Source organism: Jaculus jaculus, chromosome 4 (assembly GCF_020740685.1).
Source record: "Jaculus jaculus isolate mJacJac1 chromosome 4, mJacJac1.mat.Y.cur, whole genome shotgun sequence".
Taxonomy (NCBI): Eukaryota; Metazoa; Chordata; class Mammalia; order Rodentia; family Dipodidae; genus Jaculus; species Jaculus jaculus.
In genome coordinates this window covers 925,394-951,716 of record NC_059105.1, presented here as the reverse complement: position 1 = coordinate 951,716, position 26,323 = coordinate 925,394, and the positions used below count along the sequence as shown (strand labels likewise).

Below are 26,323 nucleotides of genomic sequence, written 5' to 3'. Positions count from 1 at the left end.
GAGACAGAGTGAGGAAGAGGCAGAGAGAGAGAGAGAGAGAGAATGGGCGCGCCAGGGCTTCCAGCCATTGCAAACAAACTCCAGATGCATGTGCCCCCTTGTGCATCTGGCTAACGTGGGTCCTGGGGAATCGAGCCTCGAACCAGGGTCCTTAGGCTTCACAGGCAAGCGCTTAACCACTAAGCCATCTCTCCAGCCCCCCTTTTAAAATTATTTTAAAATTTTATTTATTTATTTATTTGCAAGCAGAGAGAGACAGAGAAAAGAGAGGCAGGGAAAGAATGTTAACACACATTTGTAACAGGAAGACTTAAGCTTTGTAACCAAGTCAAAAAAATATAAAGTACATATTCCCAAATATTCTCTAGATAAATCCACATTACCCAAGGACAAATTAAAGAATGCTACTAAGAGTCCAGTACTAGGATGCAGAACCATGCTCAAAGCTGTTCACACACCCATGTCACACCCTAGGCTTCCTGCCAGTGCTGCAGTTCAACCCTCGCCCACCCCCAACGGACTTCCCAGCAGCTGCCCTGAAGAGAGGGATGTCAGAGTGTTCAGTCAACTCTATGAAAGCAGAGGATGCTTGATTCTCAATACCTCCAACACCACTTCGTTTCATAGGGCTGGGGAGGCAGCTCAGAGAAGGCTGATTGGCTCTCGACACCTCCACCATCACTCCATTTCATAAGGGTTGGGGAGACAGCTCAGAGAAGGTTGATCCATGATGGGCAGAATGTGAGGTGAGACAGGGATGAGACACAAGAGGCGGGGTAAGGTGAGGAGAGAAGAGACAAGGGGGAGCACATTAGCAGCAGTGAGGAAATCACTGTGCCATCTAGGCAAAGTGACCCACAAAGCCCAGCAGCTGGCCAAGATCTGCCTCTACCAGCCTTCTCCACTGGATCCACAAGCCAACTATACCCAGCCCCTGCCCAAGTCAGCTGAGGCTACCTAATGATTAGGACATACTGTGCAATAGGGAGAAGGGAGCATCTGTAAACAAATATCAATAACCTAGCAGCTATACCTCACAGGTTCCTAACAAAAGACAAAAAAGGAAGGGTCCACATGAGGATGGTGCCTCAGAGGAAGGAGTTATGAGCAGAGTTCCAAGGGTTTCAAGGAAAGCAGGGGTGGCTAAGCAGCAGCATCATGTCTGCCCCTTCCATGCCAAATAATGAGCGTTGTGCCTCTCTCCAGGAACAGATAAGAGCATAGGGTAGCTAGGGAGATGGGGGGGAGCACACCAGAAGAATATCACTAATCCTTGCCAAGGAGTCTAGGCAGCTTCTAGACATGGTGCTCAATGGTCAGGTCATACAGAGAAGCCCCCATAACAGCTCTGCATTTTCACTAACCCCTTCAGAATATTCCCAGTGTGTTTGCCTCTCTATAGTCACAATTACCCCTATAATCTTTCAACCCAAAACTCCTATGCCAGAAGAGGTCTGCAATTACAGAAAAGTCGTAAGTCACTTGCTGGGGATACCTGGTAGGTTGGAAACATGGTCCTGTTCCTGCAATGAGTCCTTCAGATACCTATACTACAGAGACTGAGGGAAGATCATCAAGTGCTTCCCATCAGGTCAGAGATGTTTTGGCCATCCACAGCATGTTAGCATCAAGTTGGGAGAAAAGAAATTCTGTGTTGGATGGGCTAGAGTGATGGCTCAGCAGTTAAGGCTCTTACCTGCAGAGCCTAGTGGCACGAGTTTGATTCCCTAGGACCCACATTAAGCTAGAAGCACAATGTGGCTCCTATGTCTAGAGTCCATTTGCAGTGGCTGGAGGGCCTAATATGCCTCATCTCTCTGTCTGCCTTTCTTCTATCTTTCTCTGCATGCAAATAAATAAATAAAATTATTTTTTACAAAAAGAAATTCTGTGTTGGAGACTCAGAATACCTGATTTTTAAGGTGATAGCAACCTAGGAAACAAGGACATTCTTCAACTGCCCTGGAAACCAAACCAAAATCACTATCACTAAATTTTTGCCACTTGGAAGGGAAGGGAGTGATTTCTGGGTTAGACTCTGGGAGTTGGAAGCCTCCTCTCACCTACCAGCAGAAGTTAACATGGGAAGGACAGCTGCTAGGACCCATTCCAGGGCAGTCCCAGCAATGTCAAGTCCTCCAGCTAGGGAGCCCATGACCCCAATACTGCCTAAGGATTTCACTTAGAATCTTTTTGAGCATCTGATCCTCATTCTAAAAACATGCTCATGGGCTGGAGAGATGGCTTAGTGGTTAAGTGCTTGCCTGTGAAGCCTAAGGACCTCGGTTCGAGGCTCGATTCCCCAGGACCCACGTTAGCCAGATGCACAAGGGGCACACATCTGGAGTTCGTTTGCAGTGGCCGGAGGCCCTGGCACGCCCATTTTCTCTCTCTCTCTCTGTCTCTCTCAAATAAATAAATAAATAAATAAACAAAAAAATTAAAAAAAAAAAAAACATGCTCAACTTCACACCAATTCGCTACAAACAGTAAACTGAGCTCCCAGGATAAGAGCGTCTTATGAGAAAGTGTCCAGTGGTCCTCATGCCTCACTCCCTTCCTTCTCAGCTTCCTTTGTACTTACATTAGCTCTTCTTCCTAGTATAATGACACTAGTGCTTTGAGTTCTACCCAAAGTAATTTCATCTAACAGCAAGGTACCATCATAAGTTCTGTATGTCAGACTACAGCAAAACCCCTGATGAGCAAGAGCTGAGTACACATGAAAATAATTTTCCCAGAGTCTGACTTTGCTGTGCATTAAGTTACCTGAGCCTTCACTCGTCTCTGATACTTTAATAGTAGGTGGTACTCTAACTGCCACTTGTATCAATTCTGCAATATTGTTAGAGCTATATAAAATAGGAAGTTTAGAGGTACTGAGTGGCTACAATCCTCAATAGTAAATAGTTATCTGCCCTCAATAAGAAAACCCTACCTGAAGAAAATGCTTCAATAGCTTTTATTATTTTAAAAAAAAGAAGAAGAAAAAAAGCTGCAACCTTATCATTTCTGAGTAGACCAGTGACAGACAAATGCATCACCTGTCATTGCCCAAGACCAGCTTTAGTGGCTAAAGGGAACATTTTAAGTAAGCAAGATGTTCTGTTCAAAGTGTGGCATATGTATATCCACAATCTACTTCAGTTGTTCCCCACAAGTCAGGGGTCCAGATAAAATGAGAGTTATCAGCTAACTGATACATTATCATTGAGGTTCATCAATGAATTTATACATTTCTACTTCCCTTTGGTGAAGGGAAAAATGATGATTTTACAAGACCTAGATTTTGGCTTGGTTTCTTGACTCCTCTTTTTTGGCAGCCTTCATCACCTAAAACCCTTGAGCCTGTAGGGTTTTCACAATGGGCAAGGACTTGTGGTCTTCTAAAACTGAGATTTTTTTTTGGGGGGGGGGAAAGAGATTATATTGAAAGTGTGGTATTCTACCACTTTACTAATAACTAAGCCAGTTCCCCCAATTTTTGGACCAAACAGACACCCACAATAGAGGCTTATCAAGGGTTGTGGTGGGGAAGAAGCCTTCCCTCACCGGCAGCCCAGCTGGCAAGGGTGACTGTGCAGATGTGCATTTTCCTTTTGGTAGAAATGGTCCACAGCACTAACTGGCAAGGCTTACTGTACAGTATATTGTCAGTATTCTGGTTCAGCATACCTTATAGTTGATATATAATTTGTATTAACTGTATAGGTGGTGCATTTAAAGCTGCTACCAAGTTGTCAGAACATAAAGAGCAAAAACAGGTCATATGTAATATTTTGTTTGTAAGTATCCTTGGTATCATAGCAAAGGAAATGTTTAAAAAAATCAACTGTGATAAAGTAATTTTAGTATACAGAGAAGAAAAAGGAAAACCCTAAGAGGCTGGGAAAATGGCTTAGCAGTTAAGTCGTTTGCCTGCAAAGCCAAAGGATCCCAGTTCGATTCCCCAGGACACACGTAAGCCAGATGTACAAGGGAGCACATGTATATGGAGTTCATTTGCAGTGGCTAGAGGGCCTGGTGCACCCATTCTCTCCCTCTCTGTCTCTCTCTCTCTCTCTTTCTCACTCTCTCTGCTTCTCAAATAAATAAAATAAAGAAAACCCTAAAAGGAGAAAGAGTTATCTACTCAGTAAGAAAACCTACCAGGCGTGGTGGCACATGCCCTTAATCCGAGCACTCCGGAGGCACAGTTAGGAGGATAACCATGAGTTCAAGGCCACCTAAGACTACATGGTAGTTCCAGGTCAGTCTGGACTAGAGTGAATCCCGACCTTGAAAAAAGAAAAGAATCCAGGAGTGGTGACGCATGCCTTTAATCTCAGCACCAAGGAGGCAGAGGTAGGAGGATCACGGTGAGTTCGAGGTCAGTCTGAGCCAGAGTGAGACCTACCCAAAAAAGAAAAGAAAACTCTCTAGGGAGAATGGCTCAGTCAGTAAAGTGCATGCCTATATACACATGCACACCATACACAAAAGAAAACCTTAGCGTCCCCACCCCCCGGGCTGGAGAGATGCCTTAGTGGTTAAACACTTGCCTGTGAAGCCTAAGGACCCTGGTTTGAGGCTCGATTCCCCAGGACCCATATAAGCCAGCTACACAAGGCAACGCATGCATCTGGAGTTAGTTTGCAGGAGGCCCTGGTGCATCCATTCTCTCTCTCTCTGCCTCTTTCTCTGTCACTCTCAAATAAATGAATATAAACAAAAAAATTTAAAAAAACAAACAAACAGAAAACCCTAGCCTCGTGAGCATGGTGGTACACACTGTTAATCCCAGCACTTGGGAGGCAGAGGTAGGAGGACTGCTGTGAGTTCAAGGCCAGCCTGACACTATAGAGTTCCAAGACAGCCTGGGCTAGAGTGAGTCCCTACCCTGAAAAACACACACATACACACACACACACACACACACACACACACACACACACACACACTGAACGGAAGGAAGGGAGGGAGGGAGAGGAAAAGGAAGGGGAAGGGGAGAGAGGAGAGAAGGAAGGAGGGAGAAAGAGAGAAAATAAAGAAAGAAAATCCTAGAGGCTGGGAAGATGTCCCAGCAGTTAAAAGATACTTGCTTGCAAAGCCTGCTGGCCCAGGTTCAATTTCCCAGCCACCACATAAAGATAGACAGGTATTTATTTGTAGCAGCAAGATATCCTGGCATGTCAACACACACACACACACACACACACACACACACACACACACACACACGTGCCTGAGACTCTTTCTTGCTGTATGCTCATCTGCAGATGAGGGGGGCAGGTTTCCTCCTTGCAGCAGAGCTGTGAAGCTGGAATGGGTAATGGTCCTGAAGTGGCTGTGCTCAGCCTGAGGTACGTACTTGTGCTCCTGCCAGACTTTCTTGCCAGGAGTCCCAAGGACAGAGAGAGAGAGAGAGAGAGAGAGAGAAAGAGAGAGATATAGAGAGAGAATGTATAAATAAATAAATTTTAAAAAACTAAAAAACTAATTTATTCATCAAGCTAGACTTGTATGAGTCATTCTTTGGGCTGTCAGTACTGAATCAGCTTAACCACATTTTATTTCTCTTTCCCTTGGAAATTCACAAACCACCGATCTAAGAGGAAATATAAGAATGTGAAGCACAGCCTGGCATGGTGGTGCACGCCTTTAATCCCAGCACTCGAGAGACAGAGGTAGGAGGATCGCCATGAGTTTGAGGCCACCCTGAGACTACAGAGTGAATTCCAGATCAGCCTGGGCTAGAACAAGACCCTACCTCAAAAAATAAAAAAAATAAAAAAAAAAAAAGAATGTGAAACAGTCCAATGAAACTTCCTCATTTTACAAATAAATTCCAGAGATGTGCTCTGCCCTGGCCCTGAGGTGAGCTACTGGAAAAACAGAGAGTGTTCACTGAGATGCCCAGTCCTTGGAATGTCTGGCAGGAGCACAAGTACGTACCTCAGGCTGAGCACAGCTTCCTCAGGAGCATTACCCATTCCAGCTTCACAGCTCTGCTGCAAGGAGGAAACCTGCCCCCCTCATCTGCAGAGGAGCACACAGCAAGAAGAGTCTCAGGCACACATCTCACGACATCCAAAACAGGTAAGAAGTTAGGGAGTCAAGGCCAATCAAAGAAACATTAGCCAGTGGGAAAACAGCAACAAAAATGATGACACTGTCCAGGTCTTAGCTTTAAGGAAACACTACTCATGAAAATGATCAAAACATAGATAAGCATATACATGTTCACATGGGACAACATGCAGTGTGACTCTAGCCTTGGTACAGGAACAAAAGCATGTGTGAGCACACAAATGCACACATACATGGATATGCATAATACTTACAATGAATTGTACAGGAAAAGAGGTCTGGAGTGCACTATGGACAGGTATCCCCTTGGGGATAAAACAAGACTGGAGATGAGAGGTCAACAGATGATGAAAAGAATCTCACTTTTTTTGGGGGGGGGAGGGCAGGCTCGAGGCAAGGTTTCACTCTAGTTCAGGCTGACCTGGAATTCACTATATAGTCTCAGGGTGGCCTTGAACTCATGGGGATCCTCCCACCTCTACCTCCCCTCCTTTGTACTAGGATTAAAGGCATGCACCACCACACCTGATTTGACAATCTTACTTTTGAATATTCCTCTGTACTTTAAGAAGCAAACTCATTTTTTAAAAAATCCCAAGAGGATCAGAAAGCATAACACAGCTCAACAATTCTGACAGAACAATGAACAAAAAAGGACAGAGGGGATGGCACAGATCAAATTCAAGGGCAGGAGGGAATTCTGACCTACAGTTCAACCTCAGGGCAACAAAGTACTGAGCAGGAAGAAGACCCAGGCAAACTTCTGGGACCAGCAGTAAAGACCATAGATCACCTGTCCTACATTCACACCTAAAGCTACTTTACTGAATACTGTGCATTAAAAGGTTTTCTTTTTTCTTTCTTTCTTTCTTTCTTTTTTTTTTTTTTTTAGGAAGGGTCTCATTAACCCAAGATGACCTGGAATATGTAGTCTCAGGCTGGCCTTGTACTCATAGTGCTGGGATTAAAGGTATGCACCACTATGCCCAGCAAAAAGAACTTATCTTAAAATGAAGAAAACGGGTTGAAAACATCAAAGCTGAGGCTGGAGAAATGGCTCCACAGTTAAGGTATTTGTCTGCAAAGCCTAAATTTAGACCCTGGTTCAATTCCCCAGTACCCACATAAAGCCAGATGCACAAGATGGCATATGCACCTGGAGCTTATTTGCAGTAGCTAGAGGCCCTGATGCACTCATTCTCTCCTTCTCTCTCTGTCTTTCTCTCCCTCCCCCCACCTGCCTTTTTCTCTCTCTCAAATAAATATTCTTAAAAAATCGAAGCCTATGCACAATTTTCCTATGGTAACACAACAAATGAGCTTTTAGTCCTATTTTTCCAAATTTTCTTTTTTTTTTCTTTTAAAATACTTTTTTTATTTGCAAGCAGAGAGAGCTAGGAAACAGGCAGAGAGAATGGGCATGCTGGGGCCTCCAGTTACCACAAATGAACTCTAAATCCAGGGACCCTTTTGAGCATCTGGCTTTATGTGGGTACTGGAGAACTGAACCTGGGTCATTAGGCTTTGCAGGCAAGTGCTTTAACCACTGAGCTACCTCTCCAGCCCTCTTTCCAAGTTTTCTAATGTAAACTTCCTTTACTCAAAATCAAATACTTTATTTAAAATTAACAAAGAGGGCTGGAGAGACAGCTTAGAGGTTAAGGCATTTGCCTGTGAAGCCTAAGGACTCATGTTCAACTCTCCAGGTCGCATGTAAGTTAGACACACAAGGTGACACAAGTGTGCAAGGTGACACACACATCTAGTGTTTGATTACAGTGGCCGGAGGCCCCGGCATGCCCATTCTCTCTCTCTGACAAATAATAATAATAAGAAGAAGATTTTTAAAAAACTAGCTAAAATGCATAAAGAGAACAACTTTAAATTGTTTCCAAAATTTTAAGATTGTGCCTATTATCAGTTTTCTGAAATCTACCTAAACACCCTTGAACTTGCAACAGCTCACTTACTTATCTATGAAACTAACATCATGGGTACCCTCTCGGAGAGGTTGTGAGGACTTGGCCAGGTAACAGGGAAGAAACAATGTTGTGTGTAGATAGAGCAGGTGCCCAGTAAACATTAGCCATCACTGCCATTATTACCAGTAAGATACACATTACCCTACTGCCTAGACATTTAGTAAACCTACAACCTCCCACTCAGCACTTACCTTAGGGAGGGCTGAGATATGTGAAAAGAAGAGAGCAGACACCTAGTTTTTGGCTGTGTCTGAGTCCCAGAAAAGACTTCTTGTCTTCCCACCAGCTTCAGGGTTTCATCTTGAGACAACATGAGGTCACGGGCCTGCACATCAACCTTCAAATCTAACAGCAACATCAAGAGAGTTTTCTGGGGCTGGAGAGATAGCTTGGCAGTTAAGGTGCTTGCCTAAGAAGCCTAAGAAACCAGGTTCAATTACCCAGCACCCACATTAAGCCAGATACACATGCTGGTGCATGTGTCTGGAGTATGTTTGCATAGCATAGAGGCCCTGGCACACCCATACGCATGCTCTCTCTCAAACATTTTATATATACACTTACATCTACATATACATCTTCCCCATATTCACATATCCTGTGTTTGCCACTTGCTGGATGGCCTCCCAGAAGAGCTCCCATCTACAAGGGCCATGGGTCCAGCATGATGCACATTTCACTTTGGCTAGCTATGTATGTCTCAGACATGGGCACAAATGATACAGTTTTAGAGAACTTCTACTTTTCTTCTTGGTGCTAATACATCTGCAACAATTACCCACACCTGTACCACACAGGAATGGGGAACAAGGTTTGTAATACACAGGAACATCACACTGAAAACCACTTCCCACACACTGTCTACCACCCAAGCCTCTACAGGGTCATTGGTAACTTCTATTCTATCCATTTCTGTCATAGTACCACCAGCCTATGTGGGGCTAGGTAGCCATATGAGTGCTGTTGGGGAAGGAAGAGGCTGAGCCTTACCCTGGGTCCCACTGGCCAGGTCCCAGTCCTGCTGAGCATCCAAGCTTGTCTCGCCAGGTCCACTCTCACTGCCAATGGAGAGGGAGTTGGCCAGGTCTGGTAGCTGTACAGAACTGTCATATGCAAGGTCCATATAGTGGTAAAAACCAGGAATGAGAAAAGTGATGTTCTAGAGAACAAAGCAGTGACATTTCAGAAACTGGGAGGATCCATTTGGACCCATGGGACCTACTCTCCTATTAGAAAAATGAAAATATAAGCAACGTGGACAGTTCATCCCTTGAATAGGAAAAACCTTGGGTCACATTGTTTTTGGCCAACCTCTAACACTCAACAGAGAATTTATACACACACACACACACACACACACACACACACACACACACACATACATATATATATATACATATATAAAACAACAAAATTCACATACTCTGAGGCAAGTTATACCAACGCATGTCTTCCAAGTAAATGTCTGGCCTTTGACTTCAAGTTTATCTAGTGCAGACAGCCTGTGTTTATCAATCTGACCTCCCAAGGCTTTTGGTCAGAGAACACTGATGCACTCAATGTGGCTCATACCTCTCTGGCCCAGAGCTTCTCACACAGACACTGCCTCTGAACCCCTGTGGTGCTTTGAATTAGATGTCCCCCATAAACTCATGGATTCTGAATGCTAGGTCCCCAGTTGGTGGCAATTTGGGAAATAGAGGCTTGCTAGAGGAGGTACATCGTTGGGGGTGGGTTTATGGTTGCTATAGACAGCTTCTCTCTGCCAGTGTTTGGCTCATGAGAATGAGCCAAACACCATTGGCTCTGGTGTTCCACCTTCTGTGGCAGAGGTGATGTCCAGCCTCTGCTCACACCATCCTTTTCCATGCCATCACGGAGCTTCCCCTTGAGTCTGTAAGCCAAAATAAAAATAAACCCTTTCCTCCCACAAGCTGCTTTTGGTTGAGTGTTTTGTGCCAGCAACATTAAGGTAACTGCAACACCTGTGTCCATCCCTTATGCCCAGACAGCTACCTGTGACCATCAGACCTGAAGCAGCTATAACCTAAGTAAGCACCAAGCATCCATACTCACTTCCTAAAAAGCACTGACACCTCATGTTTCTGCATGCAGAAGTCATCCATAGATTCTGATGTTTTAAGCAAATGCACCTTAACTGAACTAAACTTTAGTTCAGTTACATTTTTAGTATTTTTGCTGAAAACAGAACACCCTCTTTTTTGGAGCCTCATATGAGGTTAGCAAATGCTCACTGGTTGTCACTGGGTCCAGTGTCATTTAATGTAACTAAGAGTGGACAGAGGCTTAGAAATAGGGCCCTTATGAGTAAGGGGCCCAGTGAAGGACAAGTTGGTGCATGCATCTGGAGTTTCTCTGTAGTGGCTAGAGGCCCCAGCATGCCGATTCTCATTCTTTCTCTCCCTCAAATAAACAAACAAGTAAAACCCTGATAATACAGAGTGAATTCCAGGTCAGCCTTGGCTACAGTGAGACCCTACCTCAAAAAACCAATAATTAATTAATTAAAATAAACAAATAAAATATTTTGAACAAAAAAAGGTGGGGACATGCAGGTACCAAGAGCAGGACAAGACAGATGCCTCCAAAGGCTGCTCTATAACCTTCTCCCATTAAGTGGAAACCATATCCCTTTTAGTGGGCCCAGGACACTGCTGAGATGCCCTTGAAAAGAAGAAACTGTGACTACAGTATGGTATGACTTCTGAGGCCACCTACCATACTCTTAGAACCAGGATGATTCTGTGAGTGGTCAAACAGCACCCATGCCAGAAACATGAAAAAACAAGGCTTCAAGGACATCACACTGAAACAGTGTATCACCCCAGTAGGCAACATAGGGAGCAAAATAACCCCTCACTTCTAAGCTTGGTCAACAGACTAATTTGTGGCCAAAGTACATGATATGGGAAGTTTTAAACTCCAGCTTTGGTGGAGTGCCCCTCATAGGTTCACACAGAAGGGCAGCTACAGCCAAAGAGCTGGTTCCTAGTAGATGAGGTGCCCACCCATGCTCAGCCCCAGAAGTCTTAGAAATTCTGTCTTCTTCCTCTGCTCACAACCAGTTACACTTAGTGCCTAGGGGATTAGAATCAAGTCCTTGTAACTGTGACCAAAATCCACTTAAGAGGACAGATCAGGACCTCCTGGGAACAAGACTTACAGGTAGAAAGCCTTCTCCTCCTCCGGGTTGACTCAGGAGATGGTTCAAGGGTGGTCATAAATGTGAGGCCAAGGAAAATAGGATTAGAGTTTCCTCCCCAGGCCCAGCCCATCAAGTGCAGTACCTATGATAACACATGCAGAACAGCTTCCTCAGGTGGGAGAGGGAGAAGGATTGGCTAGGTAAGAAGCCCACCTTGCCCAGGAGCTCAGTCTTCCCATAACCAAATAGCATCAGTGCGAAGCTGTGGTTGACGCCGTAGATAGTGCCGTCAGGCAGAAGAGTGATGAGGCCACTGATGGTGCAGAACACCCACACAGATGCCTGGTAACCCAGCTCAGGGACTGCCATGCCATCCGCCACTGCCTCTCCACTGGGCTTGGATTTCAGCTTTAGACTCAGAGGGAAGGTGGTGCCATCTCTGGCTCTCCCAACAGACCTTTGAATCTTGAGACTCTGAAAGATAGTATAGCCCCACTCAATATTGCAGCAGCACTGTGTGTGTGGACGGAGTGCTGAGATGCAGCCTTCAGATCCCAACTTGACCCCACTCTACCCAGGAATATCCTAGAAATATCTCACACCCACACTATTCTTTCTCCCTTGTTGCCCCTCAACCCCACCCTACCTACCCAAGGAAGGCAGAATTCTAGCTAAGAAATAGCAGTAGCAGGCTAAGAGGACTCATCTGTCTGAACAAATGCCTACTGAGGGAACCAAAGTATAAGCCAGTGAGGGGACTAGGCCCTTGTCCCCAGCAAGCGTATGCTCAGGCCCACAGCATGCTGGCCTCCACAGGCTACACCAAGCTCTGGGTCTGGGGAAGGGGAAAGAGAGAGTGTCTCACCCTCTAAAACTCAGTGACTCAAGAGTCCATCTGTGAGAGTAGCCCTGGCCTCTTACCCAGTCTTCTGTCCCTCCTGTCTGAGGTTACTGGCTACCTGATCTTATTGACCTCTGTGGGTCCCTACCATTCCATCCACTTCTCAGTTCCCCAAAACACACACACACACACACACACACACACACACACACACACACGCACACATGCACATGCACACGCACACACACTCTCTCTCAGATGCTGATTAAAGCCAGGCATGATGGTACATACCTGTAATCCTAGCATTTGGAAGGTGGAAGCAGAAGGAACTTGAGTTCAAAGCCAGCTTGGGCTACACAGTAAGACTCTGTATCAAAAAAAAAAAAAAAAAAGACTAGGGCTGGAAAGTTGGCTTAGTTGTTAAGATGTTTGCTTGCAAAGCCAAAGGACCTTGGTTTGATTCCTCTGGACCCAAATAAGCCAATTGCACAAGGTGGCATGTGTCTGGAGTTTATTTGCAGTGGTTAGAAGCCCTGGAGTGCCCATTCATTCTCTCTCTCTCTGTCTCAAATAAATAAATAAAATAAGATTAAAAAAAAAAAAAAAACACAATATAGCTGGGCGTGGTGGCACATACCTTTGATACCAGCACTTGGGAGGCAGAGGTAGGAGGATCATTGTAAGTTTGAGGCCAGCCTAAGACTATATAGTGAGTTCCAGGTCAGCCTGGCCTAGAGTGAAACCCTACCTCATAAAACAAACAAAAAGACTAGTGTAGTGTTCCTAACCAGGGTAGGTCAGGTTTCAGAGTGAGAAGCTGAACCCAAGTCACTGTGTCCACCCTTTGCTTCAGGGCTCATCCTGAAAGAATACATGAGACAGGCCGGACTGTGTCAGAGGCCTGGTGTTCATCTCTCTTAGTCCTGAGCATAGTGAAACACCACTCCATGAGTGCTGAGCACTGACCTAAGTCAGAACTCAAGACCCAGCTACTTAGCAAGGGTGCTGGCCAGGACCCTTGCCCAACTCCACCAATCTCACTGAATTCAAGACATGGGACATGATGGCTGACTCAGGAATGCCTAGAACCAGTCACGCATCACTCTGGGGTGCATCTGTGAAGCTATCTCCATAGATTTGTGTATGAATCTGAGTGGACTGAGAAGGGAGAGCCACACCCTGCGTGCGCAGTTTGTCCAAACAGCCTGTGGCACTGACAGAAAAACTGAGGAACGGTCTATCAGGAGTCTCTCCCCTGCAGTTGGGACACCCTTCCTCCTACTGCCTCTGACTTTCAGGCTCCCTAGACTGAAATTTACCCAGTTTCCCTCAGGGTTCTCCTCTTACCAGCCTTGGTAAGACACACACGGGGCACACCCCAAGGTCTCCAACTTGCAGGCTGCCTTGTAGTTGTAGACATATTCACAAAATCCTATTGGTTCTATTTAAAGAACTCTAACCAATGTATAAGGTTACACTATAACACACTCACCCTCCCTGTTCCTCAAGAAAGTGAGTACAAGGCTGTCACTGAGGAGACTACACAGGCTATAGCTCTTAGATGAGCCTCAAAACTAAAGCTAGAGCTTATCCCATCCTAGGAACAGTCCAAGTTAGAGATCTGGGCCTAAGAATGTAACACACAGTACCCATTATAGATTCTGGTCAAGATCCTACCTTTGGGATGGGCTGGCCAGGAGGGGGGAGTTGTATGGATGGGATCCAGTCTGTGATATACTGTCCAACAATGTCCTCTGCAGATGTAAACCCGTGGAGATGAGCAAACAGACCATCACATGAAGTGATGGTTCCCTGGAGAAAAACCCAAGATCCAGATAAAAGCTTCTTGCACCTGTTTTTAAATTTCACTGTTTATACTCAGTACATTTAAGCTAAATGCATGGCCATTGCCACAACTTCTGCATCTGAAGATGCATGCACGCAGGCTTTCACAAGAACCCCACCATCTCCCCCTATCCTCAGCTATGCCTAGATTGTTGAATTAGAGTGTTCTGCAGAAGCTCTCATGTATACCAGAGGCTTTTTAGTAAGGACATCCCAGCTCATGTTTAAGTGCTATCTGTAATACTCTCCACTATTCTGAGTTTTACACCTCATTACATAAGAACAATCGCTAAGAGTAGTGAAGGTTATATTCCCATTTTGTAGATAAGGAAACTAAGGCATGTGTGATTAGGCTCTTTACCCAAGCACTCACTATTAGTAAGCGGCATGAGCAGGACAGACATCCAGACAGCTCCAGCACTTCCTTCCCCAAGCCATGAAAGAGGTACGGGCGTACTAGCTGAGATGCTAACACAGGCAAGACTGAGGTTCCACTTTGTTATAGGAGGCAGAGCTGCATGGCTGAGACCAGAACACACACTCACATCACTCTGGAAGTTGACCCAGGCTGAGACCCTCTCCACAGGCTCCAGGACCACCACACAGCACCGGCTGTGCTCTTGCTGCATCCTCTTCATCCACACTGAGACTGGGATCTTCTCCCCACTGCAGGTGACAATATCCACCTGTGGACACACACAGGCTGCACCAGAGCACAGGATCTGCACTGTGGACCCTTGACCAGCACAGTAGGGCACCTGACACCAGAAGTCCTCCCTGTGCAATGGTACTTGGGTGCGGTCAAGCTCCACCCAATTGTCTTAGGTGAGAGATCTACAAATGAAGTTTCTGGTTCTCAGTGCTACAGTCTACATGCAAATGCTTTATCAAGAGGGTTTTCATCCTCAGTGTGATGGCTAATCTTCTTTGTCACCTTAACAGACAACTAGAAAACTGGTAAAATACACTCTGTGTTTGTCTATGACAGTGTTTCCAGAGGACTGGTGTGTGGGTCAGGGAACCAAGAGGGGAGGACCTTCCCTGAATGGGGGACAAGATCCTGGATGGAATGGAAAAGCAGAGAAGAGAAGCTCCTGTGTGTAATCAACTCTTTTTTGCAACATTGTTGCTAGATTGCTTTTCTTATCTTTCTTTTTCTTTTTCTTTATTTATGAGAGAGAGAGAGAAAGGCAGAGACAGAGACAGAATGGGGGCCTCCATGCGCTGCAAACGAACACCTTGTGCATCTGGCCTACATGGGCCCTGGGGAATTGAACTTGGGTCCTTTGACTTTGCAGGCAAGTGCTTTAACCACTAAGCCATCTCTCTAGCCCTGTTGTTTGTGACTCAAGAGTCTCATGTAGCCCAGGGTCCAAACTGGCCTCAAATTCCTGATCTTTCTGTATCCACCTCCCAAGTGCTGGGATTAGAGGTGTGCAACACCAGGCTTGGCCTGTGTCACTCTGTGTGATGGGTGCTGTTTGCTGCTGCCATCACTAATGGACATCAAACTTCAGAGTCTCCAACTTATAAACACATACTTGCATCAACAACTCCTATGGGGGCTTCCAGGCCTTTTGCTTCAGACTAGAACTACATTATTGGTCCCTCTTGTTTTGAAGCTCTCAGCTCCCTGGACTGAACAGCTACTGATTTCTCTCATTCTCCAGCATGCAGATAGTCACTGTGGAATTACCTAAACTCCTATTATGAGCCAATCTAACAAATCTACACACACACACATTCTATTGATTCCATGTTTCTGGACAACTGTGACCAACACACTCAACTGTGATACTACAGTAGGAAAAAAAATAGTATCTGTTATTCTTAAATAAACAAGCACCAAAGTGTGCTGAATGTTTTAATGTTTTTTAAAATACTTTATTTATTTATGAGAGAGAAAGGGGGAAGAGAGAGAGAGAAGATGGGCATGTCAGAGCCTCCAGTCACTGCAAAGAAACTCCAGATTCATGCGCACCCTTGTACATCTGGCTTACATGGGTCCTGTAGAATTGAACCAGTATCCTTTGGCTTTGCAGGTAAATGCCTTAACTGCTAAGCCATATCTCCAGCCCCATAATGGTTTTCTTTATAGTAGCCAGCCTCTTGAACTAATTTCCTGATACATTTGACCCTGTGTAATTTCTGAGGCCTGAGGCTCAGTTCTTAGCACTGAACAACTTAGTGTCCACCAGTATCCTGGCTGGAGCAGCAGTCCAGGGAAAAAAGGCAAAAACTCTTTAGAGAAATGCTCCTGGCCCACCACCAGCCCACCAATTAAAAACTAAACAGCTGTAATGTGTAAACTTGCTTTCTGGGAATCTCAGGTGGTGCGTGCAGGTCATACCTCATCAAACAAAGCACGTGCTCTCTAAAACACCAATAGCTCTACACCCACTACCTCCAGCTCAATGATGCTTCCTTTTATTTATTTGGGAGTGGGAGACAGAAAGAGGGAGAGGGAGAGAGAGAACGGGTGCATCAGGGCCTTTGGCCTCTGCAAACAAACTCTAGATACAGGTGCCAACTTGTGCATTTGGCTTACCTGGGGAATTGAACCTGGGTTCTTTGGCTTTGCAGGCAAGCATCTTGACTGCTAAGCCATCTCTCCAGCCTGCTGCTTTCATTTTAAAGGGCCCACCCACTTTAGGGAGATGACTCAGCAGTTAAAGGCACCTGTTCCCAAAGCCTGACAGCCTGGGTTTGATTCCCTAATACCCATACATAACCAGAGGCACAAAGTGGCATGTCTGGATTTCATTTGTAATAGCAGGAGACCCTGGCACACCTATACTCTTGCTGTTTCTGCCCATCTCTTTGCCTCAAATAAATAAATAAAGGCCTGGAAGCCCCTTACAAGTCATTGATGCAATTGTGTGCACACAGGCTGGAGAGTCTGAAGTATGATGCCCATGGGTCATGACAACAGCAAAAATTAACTAATTGCAGCTGGGTGTGGTAGCACATGCCTTTAATCCCAGCACTCAGGAGGCAGAGATAGGTGGATTGCCATGAATTTGAAGTCATCTTGAGACTACACAGTGAATTCCAGGTCAGCCTGGGCTAGACAGCAAGACCCAACCTCAAAAAAACAATAATAATAATAATTAATTAAAGGACCCCTTCCTCCCTTCAAATGAGGAGACCAGGTTTCAGTTCAAGATGCTGGAGTTTCTGGTGACACTGGCTCCATAGCACAGCACAGCACAGCACAACTCAAAGACAGAACCAGGGCAGGAAGTGAAGCTCTTCACCTGAAACCAGGCTGTGGGCCCCTCACACCCACTCACCACTGTGCCAAACACCACCATAGCATGGCCATCAGCTTCCACGTGTTCCTCACTAAGGGCTTCCACCACTTCAGAATCTGACTTTAGGAAGAACTGTGCGAGTTTCTGGCCAATTAGGTCATGGCTGCTGTACCCCAGGAGGCTGCAAGCTTTGTCATTGGCAACCAGGATCTGCAGAGACACAGAGGAGAGAGGACACAAATGTCACCAGCAACTTCTGGTGCTCCTGGAAATAGTCAAAGACAACACAGGACCAGCAGGGACAGCCTCAAGACTTGCCCTGCCTCAACACTGCCTTCAACACACACCCATCAAAGGCTTAGACAACAGTGTTCACACCCTGGGCACCTTGGCTTCATAGGCACACCCAGTCAGGGCCAACTCTACCAAGGACCCTTTGCCAGCCCTGATAGACACATGGCAATCAAGACTGAAGAAAATGTGAGAATTCATATCACACTCCACTCCTAACAATTTCAGCTTCTGAACATATAAATACACATGGTGCACTTAATTCAGGCACTAAATGCCATTCTTAGATGGCTGCAACAAAGCATGCACCCTCATCTTTCCCTGGCACCTCTGTCTGAAAACAGGATTCAACTTGCTTTGATTCTTTTTTTTAATTTTTTAAAATCTATTTATTTACAATGAATGTGATGGGGAGGTAATATGATGGAGAATGGAATTTCAAAGAGGAAAGTGGGGGGGGGAATTACCATGGGATTTTTTTTTTATAATCATGGAAAATGCTAATAAAAATTTTAAAAAATCTATTTATTTAAGAGAGAGGGAAAGAGGCAGATAGAGAATGGACACACCAGAGCCTGTAGCCACTGTAAACAAACTCAAATGCACGGGTCAAGCACATGCATCTGGCTTACATGGGTACTGGGGAATCATATGAGTCCTGAGGTTTCACAGGCAAGCGCCTTAACTGCTAAGCCATTTCTCCAGCCCTTTATTTATTTATTTACTTATTTATTTGAGAAAAAGAGGGAGGGAGGGGAAAAGCAGATTCTTATAACTCTTCTGTCTTTTCAAGGTAGGGTCTTGCTCTAGCCCAGGCAGACCTGGAACTAACTCTGTAGTTGCAGGTTAGCCTTGAGCTCACAGTGATCCTCCTACCTGTGCCTCCTGAGTGCTGAGATTAAAAGCATGTGCCACCATGTCCAGCTCTTGCATCTTTGACACCATATATGTAAAACCAGATGTTTTACTCATTACACCTAACACATAAGTCCCACTAGTAGAGGTAGAGTGTTTAATACATAAACCCCAATCCAATTCCATTCTGGGCCTCAGAGTAGCCAATACCTCTGTGGTCTTAGCATCCACCGTGAAGACAGCTTTGTTGGGGTTGCACACTGGGGCTGAGAGCAGTGGTGCAGAGCACCCCGAAGCCAGGCTGCGTAGCAGGGAGCAGCAAGAGGTGCTGCCTAGGGGCCCTGCTGGGTCAGTGTGCTCAGGTGTGGCAGAGCAGTGAAGTTTGCTCGTGCAGATGTTTTGGGCAGCCAGTGATGAGAGGCAGTAGGAGCTCCACCTGTCTTCTGCAAAGGAAAAGGAGGACAGAAAGCATTAGACCTCATGGCTGCCACAGCTGGCCTGTGAAACAAGCAAAGCACATGGTCTGCATGGGACCCAAGACTGGGCTAATCCACAGAGCTGATTCGTACACTGTGTAGCTGAGTAAGTCCCTCCAAAACAACCCTCAGGGGCTTATCTGCTCATTAGTACAAAGCCCAAGATGGACATTTCTGTCTAAATCACACTCTCGGGCCTTGCCCCTCCCATCTAGGGAGCTCATGCTTACAGTGTCTCCTTTCCCACGTCATTTGTTCCTGGGGAGTGTCATACAATTCACGGGCTCCACCTGCTTCCTCCTGTAGACTTCCTCCCCGCCACTGTAGAGGAGCTATTCTCAGCCACCTCTTCAGTGGCTCCCAAAGTGCTCAGTCTGGCAGTGAATGCTCAACCCTCACCCCACTCCACCTGCCCACTAAGTCATGGCTGCTCCCCTCTCAGCCACACCCCATTCCCAGCACCTGAGTACCTTCCCCTACCCACCTCTCACTAAGTAGTTCCTCCACTTCACCCATCTCTTTAATGCACTGAAAAAAATCAATGTGCTGTTGGTCACTACCCCTGCCTCTAACACTCCTTTGAACCCAACTACCTACACCATCTCTTATCTCCATTCTTCCCGGGTTTGAAACTAAACACATGCCACTTTAGTCTACTGCTCTCTACCCCATCCTCTCTTCTCTCCTCCATGTCCTCCATCTTGGAGCCAGACTTTCTCAGTAAGTGACCTTACCCTCACTAATCCTTGAGACTGGCAGCCACAAGGCTACCTGGCTGCCCTCTTGCCCCAGCAGTTACTAGGCATGGTTGGGCCTTCAACACACCTACAGCTCTTGTTCCTGCTCCCTGAACAGAAGCAAAAGGATTCTCTCAAAATCAATCTATCTTGCCAATGTTCTGTACTGAACACAGCTGAGCTGGCACCAAGGGAATCAGCCTTCTGAGGGAGCTGTGGCCTCAACCTGGCTTCAGCAGCAGTGTAGCCCTCCCTCAGGTCCTGATATTCCCACCGGCACACTAAGTCAGCTAGAACACCCATTGCCCTGACTAACAAGCTGCTCCATGATCTCAAGACAGGACCCCAGTCCTTCCCTGTGGCTCTGTCCTGGCTCCTGGGCATCTGTCATCCTGAATGACTGCCCTCCTTCCCAGGTCCACTACAACTTCAAGCACCATGCTGCTCCTCAAACCTCCATCACATAATGCTGAGCAGACAGCACATTCCACCTGGCTGTGGTATCTGAGCCCAGGAGACACTGTTGACTGAGCATAGTAGTTCACTGTGTGGGGCAAGGGTGTGAAGGTGGATGCCTCCTTAATCTCTGTGGGACAGACAACCTGTCTTATTTGGCTTTGTGTCCAGGGAGAAAGCCCACACTGGCAGCAATCAATACTCACTGAGCTGAATCCTTTGAAATATAGCCTGGCCTAAGACAGCACTCACACTCCCAATAAGTATCACTTGGCTCTAATTTGGCCCTGAAATGTGGAGGTGAATTCTAACTGATGCTGAGGAGGGGTCTGTGTGTTGAACAGTGGTAAAGTGACCAGCAGTGTCTTCCCCAGTGCAGCCTCCCCAGTGAGCATGCCCCAGCAGACAAATCTTTATGGCAAATATTCCAAAACTGACTTTAAATAAATGATGAAAGGGCTCCCAAAGAGGAAATAGCAACTCCACATTTCCAGTTTACAAAGCTGATGCCCACACATCCAAAGGTCATTACCAGACAGCGCCATCCTGCTCTGGCAGAGTCTGGATAGCCCATTCTTCCGGCTCAGATGTCTGTGGGCTACACAGAGCAGTTTGTTGGGCTCAGAAGTGGCCTGGGCAATTGAGCCCTCCTGTGCAGGGGGACTCCTAGACAGGCACCTCTGGTCCTCAGCAAGATCAGATGGATCTCTGTCCTCCATGGGGGAGCAGGCTGGTCACCAAGTTGACACTTCTAACAGCTTTCTCCTGAGAAACAAAGGAAGCCTGATTAGTATCTGTGGTACAGAACACAAGGCAGTACAAACCATGCAGCCAAGCCCTGGCACCCTAGGCAGAGCCTATGACGTGAGTATAGTCCACCCAAAGCTGTGCTACATGAAAGCCTTTCAGAGAAGTCCATATGAACTAGCAGATCCAGACAGTCTGCAGAACTCCCATGGCCCCAGCTGCACATGGAGCTGGAGCACACAAAAGCAAAGCCACAACCAGGTCTGCTTCAGCAAGAGGCTGCCCTGGCACGGGCACAATGTTTTATTTAATTTTTAGTATGAGAGTCAAATACAGATATAAGAAAAAGAAAAATTCCATGTGCTCTCGCCGAGTTTCCTCCAGGGATAACTGTAAAGGGTCACACAAGAAGCGGACGGTATCATAAGGCACTGGCCCACATTCCTAGTGTGAATTCCTGCAGCCATCTCATGTACTACTTCCACGATCACCCACAGTAGAAACAGAGTGACTTTGTGCATTGTATTGGCACACTCAACATTGTCCTGTACTTAAGACCACTAAGAAGAAAGTCTTGGGCTGAAGAGATGGCTCAATGGTTAAAGCTCTTGCCTACAAAGCCTGAAGAATGGAGCCCGATTCCCCAGTTCCCATGTAAAACCAGATGTACAAAGAGGCCCATGCATCTGGAGTTTGTTTGCAGCAGCTGGAGGCCTTGGCATGCCCATATTCATTCTTTCTCCCTCTCTTTCTGCTTGCAAATAAATAAGAATTTTTTTTAAGCCTTCTGCCAGAGAGAAGCCAAGCCTGTCTACACATCCAGTGGTAAACAAGAGCACACTGTGGTCAAGACTAAGACCACAAGCTGGAGTGTCCCATGACGTAGGGAGACCACAGGGTCAGGACACACCCACTTGGACCTTGAATCCCCTCTTCTATACCAGTTTCTGAGTATCCAGAACCCCAGAGCTCCTGACCAAATAGCCTAGAGCCTGTTTTCAAGGCCCATACCAGCCTCTTCCATATCGGATGGCAGTATTTGTATATCTAGTAATGAAAATTAGCTGAGAATCTGCCTCAAAAGGAAGACAAAGTCTGGACAAGTGTTATGGAGGGGGTCTTCCCAATGGGCAGATCTGTGACCACTAGGAAGAGATAGGGAACAACCCTCCTATCACCATCATATTCCAATAAGGAGGTCCAAGGAGTCCAACCTTCCAATAGAATCCTGGCTTTTAAAGTCACCATGAGGATTTATTTAAGCCAGGAGTGACGAAGCACCCTGTTACCCCAGCACCTGGGAAGCAGAAACAGGAGGATCAGGAACACAAAATCATCCTCAAACATATAGTGAGTTTAAGGCTAGCCTGGGCTACATGAAACCTTGTCTCAAATATCAAAAAGAAATTCTTTAACAAAATAGAAAGGGAACACTTATTGTAGTTAACAGGATCTGAGCCTGATTATAACTTGGTTACAAGCTGGTCACAGTATGAGGTATCTGATGCACTCATGCCCTTCATGTCTGAGTGTCTGACCACCATCAACTCAGCCAGCAGCTCCTGAGCTCAGCAAGGCAGGGGCCCCTCAGACAGAGGAACAGAGTGGTGTTGTTACAACATTCCAGAGAGCCGCACAAGTCATAGACAGACAACAGGACATAGTCAGTTTTATTCACAGGCTAAGAAATGTACAGAAATCTGACACTCAAGGAAGTGTCTATTTCTTTTTCCTTTTTTTTTTTTAATTTGAGAAGGACAGAGAGAGGGAGGGAGGGAGGGAGGGAGAGAGGGGGAGGAGGGAGGGAGAGGGAGAGAATGGGTGCACCAGGGACTTCAGCCGTTGCAAACAAGCTCCAGATACCTGCGCCACCTTGTGCACCTGGTTTACACGGGTCCTGGGAAATTGAACCTGGGTCCTTTGGCTTTGCAGGCAAGCACCTTAACCACTAAGCCACCTCTCCAGCCCAGAAGAGTCTATTTCTTTCTTTTTTCTTTTCTTTTTTTTTTTTTTTTTTTTGAGATAGGGTCTCACTCTAGCCCAGGCCGACCTGGAATTCAGTCTGTATTCACAGGGTGGCCTCAAACTCAGGGTGATCTCCTACCTCTGCCTCCCAAATGCTGGGATTAAAGGCATGCACCACCATGCCCAGCCGGAAGAGTCTATTTCTAATCAATGAGGAATCCATGGAGCCTCCATTAGCATGGCGACCCTGAATAGGTAACACAGCCCTCAAGTATCAATTCCCTATGTAAAATGAGGGTAACGATAACTCACAACCCATAGCATTCTTGCAGGATTTCAAGGGCCAAGTTGGGACGCACAGAGGAAATGATGAGTAGTTGTAATCTGCTAGTTTACATATTTGTATTTATTTATTCATTCATTTGCAAAGAGAGAATATGAAAAAGAATGGACATGTCAGGGCCTCTTGCTGCTGCAAGCAAACTCCAAATGCATACACCACTACATGCATCTGGCTTTGTATGGAGAATCAGACCCAAACCATCAGGCTTTACAAGGAAGTGCCTTAACTGCTGAGCCATCTCCCCAGTCCTATAACCTGCTAGTTTTAAAGGAAATTAAGCAATTCGGAGTGAAATTGATTTCTTTTTTAAAATTTACTTGCAAGCAGAGATAGAAGAGAGACAGAGAAAAGGGGCAGGGCAGGGCCTCCAGCCACTGCAAATGAATTTCAGATGCACGCACCATTTTGTGCATCTGGCTTTATGTGGGTACTAGGGAAAATCAAACAGGGGTCATTAGGCTTTGCAGGCAAGTGCCTTAACCACTGAACCATCTCTCCAGCCCCTGAAATTGCATTCTTATGCCTTCTCGTGCACAAGTTAGTTCTGGGTGAACTTAAGGGGGGAAAAAAAAAGCTGGAAAGATGGCTTAGCAGTTAAGGCACATGCCTACAAAGCCTAAGGTCCTGGGTTCAATTTCCCAGTACCCATGTAAGGCAGATGCACAAGGTGGAACATGCGTCTGGAGATCATTTGCAGTGGCTGGAGGCCTGGCATGCCCATTCTTTCTCTACTATATTGCCTCTTTCTCTCTCATAAATAAATAAATAAGGTTTTGTTGTTGTTGTTGTTTGTTTTTCAAGGTAGGGTCTCACTCTAGCCCAGGCTGACCTGGAATTCACTATGGAGTCTCAGGGTGGCCTCGAACTCACGGCAATCCTCCCACCTCTGCCTCCTGAATGCTGGGATTAAAGGCGTGCACCACCATGCCCGGCAATAAGTATTTTTTTTTAATATTTTTGGTTATTTTTTAAAAATTTTTTGTTGTTCATTTCTATTGATTTGAGAGTGACAGACAGAGAGAGAAAGACAGATGGAGGGGGAGAGAGAGAGAATGGGCGCGCCAGGGCTTCCAGCCACTGCAAATGAACTCCAGACGCGTGCACCCCCTTGTGCATCTGGCTAACGTGGGACCTGGGGAACCGAGCCTCAAATTGGGATCCTTAGGCTTCACAGACAAGCGCTTAACTGCTAAGCCATCTCTCCAGCCCCTATTTTTGGTTATTTTTATTTATTTATTTGAGAGTGACAGAGAGAGAGAAGGGTGGGGGGAGAGAATGGGCGCACCAGGGCCTCCAGCCTCTGCAAATGAAGGAGGGAGGGGGAAAGAGAGAGAGAATAGGCACGCCAGGGCATCCAGCCTCTGCAAACGAACTCCAGATGCGTGCGCCCCCTTGTGCATCTGACTAAAGTGGGTCCTGGGGAATTGAGCCTCGAACCGGGGTCCTTACGCTTCACAGGCAAGCACTTAACCGCTAAGCCATCTCATCAGCCCATAAGTATTTTTTTTGAAGATAAAAGTTCAAGAAAAAAATCAGAACTAACAACATGGTAGACTGTATAACTGAGCAGCCTTTGTATTTTATAACTAACGCTCACCTCAAGTGCTGCTAAATGAATTTCAGAGACATAGGAAAGGAGAAATTTTCAGAGGGTAAAAATGATATGCCCAAAACAGAGGAGAGCTGTCCTAAACCTACAATAGGTTACTGATCCTAAAAGAGGACTAGTGTGGCCACTGCTCCTGAAAACCATAGGTCCTGGTAGTCTTCTCCGAAGCAAAACCAACTAGATAGGTTTGACCATACAGGCTAAACAAGTGAAGCCTGAAAAAGCTGGACATATGTCCTAGGATCTCCTAAGTCTGGCAGAACAGACTGGATCTTAAGCCAAACAATAACTTCAAAACGTTTAATGGGAGAAACATGACCAAATAGGCATTATAACAAAAATCATTCTCGGACCAAGGCTGGGATAAAGTTTAAAAAGGTTAAAATAATTCAGAGGAGAAATTGTGAGGACTTAAAACCATGGCAGAAAGATAGAGGGAAGAGAACCTACAAGAGAAAAATGCACATTGAGTTAGCTGGACTTGCTGAATTAAGAATCTTCTCAGGGTAAGGTGAAAGGCGGCAAGACATTATCACAAGTTTTCAGCTCAGGCAACAGCCAGGATGGGCGCTGGGGGTATGGGAGGGAACAGGAAGAGACCAAAGATAAAGCCCTATTTATGCAGGAGACCTCCAGGAGCAGAGCTCGAGAAGCAGGAAGTCAACGCTCATTCATTCCCGGCACGCGCAAGATCGACGGTGCCAAGCTCTACTCTACCTGGCCTTCCAAAATAGCACGGCCAATGAGTAAATGAGCAAAATGTGCAGTCAGATCTAGGCGAGAAACACTTGCCCTGAGGCGGGGTTACACTACAAGGACCGTCCGGTGCTGGGTGGTCCAGAACATGGGTTCAACGACCGCAACCCGCCACCGCACCGCGGGCCAGGCTAGGCCACGACCTGGGAAGAGAAGGGCTGGGCGGTGGGGATGCAGCCCCCGCGAGGCAGGGCCCAGGGCCCTCGGTCACCGCGCGGGGTTGGGCCTCGTTGCTGCGAAGGAGACACACAACCGCCCTCCGCGAACGCCCTACGAAGCGCAGCTCTCTCACCTTGACTGGTGAAGATCCCAGCGCCCAAGGGATACACACCACGGAGGGAGCCCAAGCGCGCTTCCAGACCACCGGCCAATCGCAGAACGAGGAGTGCCAATTGACAGGCTCCAGAAACCAACCATAGATGCCAGTGGGCGGAACTCAGCAAGTACAAGCAACGGAGCCCGCGCGGACGGTTGTTAGGGACGCACGCGACGCGCCCTACAGCGCCTCGGAGGAGCCAAAACAGAGCCGCTGCTCAGCTTCCCGATCCAGTGCCCGCCGTTGGCTTCCAGCGCGGAATCCAGGATAGTGAGCGGCGTGCCACTTGCCTTTCCGCGACCACATCCTCAAGGCGAAGGTCCGGTGGGGGACGGGAGCGGACAACGCGGGGGCCCCGCCGTGGGCTGGAAGGGCTGGCTCCGAGCAGTCTGCACCAGGCAGCCCTTCGCACGGGTACATCTGCGCGCGGGCGCCCGACGGAGTGATCTCTGTGGCCCCGACCCTTCGTGCAGACGCAACAGCGAGGCTCCCGAAGTGCGTGGTTCCAGTCCAGCTGGCCACGCGTGCAGCCTGTGGAGCCCTTCAAGCCGCGGCGCTTCCACGCCAGAGTCCCGCACGCGGACGTGAGCGAAGCCACAACTCCAGAGCATGTCC

The 26,323-nt window shown here is 46.7% G+C and overlaps 1 protein-coding gene across 3 annotated transcripts in view; it reads right to left on the bottom strand.

Moving 5' to 3' along the window:
* Pask (PAS domain containing serine/threonine kinase) overlaps positions 1–25,815 on the bottom strand; it is a 43,949-nt gene extending 18,134 nt beyond the window's left edge. For 2 of the 3 annotated variants that reach the window (XM_004667819.2, XR_006636735.1), the window contains exons 1-9: positions 25,685–25,814; positions 20,505–20,737; positions 18,514–18,746; positions 17,197–17,367; positions 14,449–14,589; positions 13,736–13,870; positions 11,431–11,691; positions 9,042–9,210; positions 8,243–8,396 (exon numbers count right to left, since the gene is read on the bottom strand). In XM_004667819.2, coding sequence (XP_004667876.2) covers positions 8,243–8,396; positions 9,042–9,210; positions 11,431–11,691; positions 13,736–13,870; positions 14,449–14,589; positions 17,197–17,367; positions 18,514–18,746; positions 20,505–20,691 — 1,451 coding nt within the window. In that variant the 5' untranslated portion in view covers positions 20,692–20,737; positions 25,685–25,814. Of the gene's footprint in view, positions 1–8,242; positions 8,397–9,041; positions 9,211–11,430; positions 11,692–13,735; positions 13,871–14,448; positions 14,590–17,196; positions 17,368–18,513; positions 18,747–20,504; positions 20,738–25,684 lie in introns of all 3 variants that reach the window. The other variant, XM_045146677.1, reaches the window with a different exon arrangement.
* Positions 25,816–26,323: the final 508 nt, after the last annotated feature.